The sequence below is a fragment of the Leishmania donovani genome, chromosome 36 (genome assembly GCF_000227135.1).
Source record: "Leishmania donovani BPK282A1 complete genome, chromosome 36".
NCBI classification, from domain to species: Eukaryota; Euglenozoa; class Kinetoplastea; order Trypanosomatida; family Trypanosomatidae; genus Leishmania; species Leishmania donovani.
In genome coordinates, this window is record NC_018263.1 from 363601 (window position 1) to 368416 (window position 4816).

Genomic DNA, 4816 nt, shown 5'->3' on the forward strand with positions numbered 1-4816 from the left:
GTGGGGGGGGGGTGAGAGCGATGTATCGCTACGGATGCTGACGTTCAGGCTCCGGATAGCGTTGCGTCGGAGAGCGCTGCGAGCGTGCACACGCTTGTACCATCCATGTGATGGGCAGAGCGTCAGCGTGACTGGAACGTATCCCACCGCCGACCCTCACTGCGTAGTGGTGTAGGGAACCTGAGCGTCACCGCGAAGGACGCGCTACGTGGCGACCGGCACTGTGGGAGCGGCTGTGATGCGATGACCGAGTCCGCGCATTAGCAGCAGCGCATGTGCCGACGGCCGCTTCTCACCATGTGGAGGGACCCCCTGACGGGCCGAGGTTGAGTGAGTGGCGTTGTGCTTCACGTTGTATGGCAGAGTGAAAACGCGAAAGCACAGCTGGTGCTCTGTGTGTGCCAGGGTGTGTGCGCTGTCTCTCTGTGCTCGACGGCCGTAACGGCCATGTCTCACGAGGACAACGCCGACTCACCTTGTCTCCTGCCCCTTCCCCCGCTTATATGGCGTCGGCCTTTCGAGTAAGAACCCGCTTTTGTAGTTTTGTTTATTTCTGTGTCATCGGTCGAGTATGAGAGGCGGGTGCAGCTGCCTCCCTCCCTCCCTTCCCTACCGCGCCTCCCCGGGCAGCCCGACGACTGCTGACTTTGCTTATAATGTGTTCATGCGTGCGTGCTTGTCGCGTGTCCGTGTTTCCTCCGCTTGCGGTAGTTTTATCGGTGTTGCCGTTGTGCCTTTCCTTGTTGAACCCACCCCACCGCCCGCGCAGTCTGTATCCATGTATCGGATATGTCCCGAATGTGCACTGGGAGCTGCGTGTCATGCCTCTTCCTCACCCTCACTCCTACGCAGAGCCATCCGCCATTTGTCGTCAGCACTTCTCGGCAACGAGAAGCCTCGGTAGGCCAAGCGCACAAAAAAGGGCGTTGAGCGGCGCCGCATGGGAAGACGTTAGCTGCTTTGAGCAGCTGTGACCACTCACATAGTGGCAAGCGCTCAAAGGACTGCAGGAAGGGACGCTTGCTGAGTCCACGTCTTACGCCATGATGAGCTTCCCTACTCTTTTTTTTGGCGAGGAGGAGTGGAGGTGTGTGTGTGTGTGTGTGTGTGGTGCGGCACGTCGGCGACACTCCGCAACAAGAGCATGAACAACGACAAAGATAATAGTGGACCCGCTTCACACTTCATCTCTATACAGTTATATGCGCTGTCGACTTGTTTTTACCTATGATTTTCTAATTGTCAAGTTCCCGAAGGAATGCATGTCATCCTCCCCCTCCTCCTCCTCCCCCCCCCCATGTCTCTATGGGGCACCAAAGCTTTCGCTTTTACGAGTGCTTGACTTCTTTTGTTACACCGCTTTTTTTTTCGACCATTTCGCCTCTATCCTCCTCTCCCTCTCCCTGTGCAAGTGCCGGTGTGTGCTCGTTGCGTGGCTTAATCCGAAAAAATCGCATCAACAGTGGAGCGAAGGAACGAAAATCACAGTGCCGTGGTTGGTGTGGACGGGATGATGACGTTGCCGTTACCCTTGCTTCTGCCGCGCTCTCGTGGTCTACTCCGCTGCTTGTGTTCTCCGACCTCTCACTGATCTCGATCTAGCAGGGATCTGTGTCCTCCACAGCTATGCACACCCGCAAGCACCGTCTTTTTTTTTTGTTTGTTTGCGCCGTACCCGAAGGCTTACTATCGTCTTGCTCCCTGCCTTTTGAACGGTGAAGGAGAACCCGTCTCGGTTCATGGTGAGGCGAGAGCGAAAGAGGAGTTGGGAGAGAGGGGGAGGGTGCGAGGCTCAGACGAGGGGTACAGATGGGAAAAAAAAGTTCCTTGTCGGACCGCCCCTCTCACGCCTTATCCCTTTTAAAAGGGAAAGTTTGCGTTTCCTGCTTTGTTTTTCGTTTTTTTTTTTTAAGTTCTTCAAAACAGTTTTTGTGTGTGTTTGTACGTGCGTGAGGAACTGCCATTCTCTCTATCGTCACCACGCTCCCGTTCCGGTAAGCGAGTGTGGAGGTGTTGTGAGCCCACTCGCCCTAGCCAGCGCCATCTTGGTTACAACTCGCTTGTCGTTACGCTCTCGCCTTTTCTTTTTTTACTTCACGGCCGTCAAAGATGCTCAGTCCTTCGATGTCGGGGTGTAACAGTCTGTATAGGTCCATGGACACCTATGTGTGCGTGCATGTTATTCATTCTCGGACCTCCTTCCGTTCCACCGTTGTGTCCTTCGTAGCTTTCTTTTTTGGAAAGTCTCTTCCTCGCGGTACGGTGGGGGGGGGTGTCTGTAGAGGAATATGTGGAGGAAGGCATCTTTAGATTCAGCAAAGAGAGGGGGACGGCCGAAGAGTCACATTTGCCTTGTGCAGTATCTTTTTGTGGGCCTTGCGTGGGCGCCTTCTGCTTTGACCGCATTGGTGAGGGACATGTCGCTAGGAATAAAAAAAAAGAAAACGAACCTCGTTACCCAATGGCCTGGTGCGCGGAAGCCGAGCGTCACGAAGGCAAAAAGGTGTTCACGGTGCACGACAGCGCGTACAGCTGAACAGGCGATAAGGGCTTGAACGAAAGTCAAAAGAAAAAGAATAGATGGCACTGAAAGCGGAACGAAAAGAAAGAGCGGTGAGGTAGTTTGGTATGGCCAACACAAACTCAATGACAGCAAACTTCTCATGCAGGCGCCGTGTAGCGTCGCCTTCGGTTTGCTGTCGCACAGGAAAACAAGAGGTCACGCTATCACCTCTCCAGCACTGCTGCAGCATCTGTTTCGGGATCAGTATCGGTTGCAACACGCACGCAAACACATAGGATTGCCAGTAGAGGCGAAGGTGATTCTACTCCGGTAACGGCTGTTTTCGTCCGCGTATTCATTCTGACTATCTCAGGTGAACTGCGGAGCACCACCTCCGTTGCCAAGAGGAGGCAAAAGCGCTTCCGCGGCTCTGCTCCCTCTCTGCGCCTGCAGTGCGCACACGTGCCCGCATGCTCACCAAGGCCTTTCCCTCCCTGTTCTCCCCGCTTCTCGTTCCTGCTAAACGCCACGGTGTGCGAAAATATCGCGCACCCTCAACTACACCTTCCTCCTTGCTCGGTGCCACTACGCACCACACGTGACGCTGCCCTGTTTTCTGCTTTTCCATGCAACCCTTCCTGAAACTACTCGCAGAGTATCCAAGGATGTCTCTGACGCTTATCCCTGATCACTTCCAGCACATTGTGCGGCTGCTCAACACGAATGTGGAGGGCAAGCGCAAGGTGCCGTTCGCGCTGCGCATGGTGAAGGGCGTTGGCATCCGCTTTGCCTACCTGGTGTGCAAGAAGGCCGGGATCGACGTGGAGCGCCGCGCGGGCACTCTGACCGCGGAGGAGCTGGAGAAGATCGCCGAGATCATCGCCGACCCCGCGAAGTTCAAGATCCCGGACTGGTTCCTGAACCGTCAGCGCGACCCCAAGACCGGCAAGACGGAGCACCTGTCCAGCTCGATGGTGGACACCCGCCTGCGCGAAGACCTTGAGCGTCTGAAGAAGATTCGCGCGCACCGTGGCGTGCGTCACGCCTACGGCCTCCGCGTGCGCGGCCAGCACACGTGCACGACTGGCCGCCACGGCAAGACGGTCGGCGTCTCTCGCGGCAAGTAAGCTCGGTGAGCGTAAAACGCTCCCTGGGCCCTCTCCTCCTACCTCGACTCCTCGCGTCTTCTTTCTTTTCTCGTGTTACTGCTATGCGCCACTGTCCCGAGAGAAGAGCGTTTCGGTATGCGGAATAAGCGCAGCTTGGGGAGCACGCGTTGGTGTGGACGGGATGGGTGAGGGAGAGGGGAGAGGCGAAGCGCGATACGTAAATCGAGTGCGTGGGTCTCTGTGTTGGTCTGCTTCTCTTTGCTTCACAGGTTGTCATGGAGAGGCTGACTCGAGTACGGACTCGCCGTTGGTGTATGTGTGTGTGTGCCCGATCTCTCTCTCTCTCGTTGCTCTTTCACGTGCGTCTTTTCGTTTTTTTTTTCATCGTTTCGCGACTTATCGCTCTGCGTCATTTTTTTTTTTCGTATTTCCTCCTTAGGAAAAAGAAGCGGCCACGTACGCGATAGGAAGGGCAGATAGCGTCGGCCAGGCTCGCCCGTGACGCACGAAACTTTCGCGGGCTGCATTCTCTTCCCCTCTTCAGGAGGGTTTCGACGCGTCCGCGTGTAGGCCTTGCCGATACTGCGTGTCTGCAAGCGACGCTCAGTCTCACGTACGGGCAGTCGAGAGCTCAGCGCACTCTAATGCCACTCGCTCAACGCGCACAGAGTGGAACCCCTCATAAAGGCACAAGAGGCGTTTCAGGTGCACCGTCCTCACCTTACGGCAAATGCGAGCCGTCCGCCCATCGCATTTCTTTGCTAATCTCTCGCACCTCTTACCTCCCTCTCTTTCACCCTGTCCTCTCATGTACATCTGCACTACCACGCTCACCTCCGCGTGAACTCGTCGACTTGCTGGCCATGACAAAGGTGTCTGAGAGCGCAGCTCCCGCCGAATCACTGCAGAAGTTCTGCCTACCTCTCGGAGCATCTACCGGCAACTACACTGTCTCAGGGCACGCGAGCGAGAACGAGGAAGAGGCCAAAGAATACAGGAAGAGCTGAGGCTCGGTAGACCTGCTCGAGCCGCGTCAGTCTTTGTCCTCTTTCGCCTTTTCGCGTTCGCAGCTCCTTCTATTCCTGGCAGACACCTCAGGTGTAGTGCTGCGCCTCACCGCCTCCTCTTTTGTTTGCCTTTTTTTTTCTTCGAGGGAGAAGCAAGGAGAGCTGTGTGTGGGCGTCGTTGTCAGCTTTTTCTTGTC

General features: G+C 55.8%; 1 protein-coding gene across 2 annotated transcripts; it reads left to right on the forward strand.

Annotated features, from left to right (window-relative positions):
• Positions 1-3129: 3129 nt before the first annotated feature.
• Positions 3130-3630, forward strand: LDBPK_360990 (40S ribosomal protein S18, putative; the record flags this gene model as incomplete). Of its 2 annotated transcripts, none has more annotated exons than XM_024473495.1 (1): positions 3130-3630. In XM_024473495.1, one exon carries the CDS (start codon positions 3130-3132, stop codon positions 3628-3630), a length of 501 nt encoding a protein of 166 aa, XP_024329264.1. Both variants share the same exon structure in this region, with proteins under 2 accessions (XP_024329264.1, XP_003865216.1).
• Between the last annotated feature and the right edge of the window lie 1186 nt (positions 3631-4816).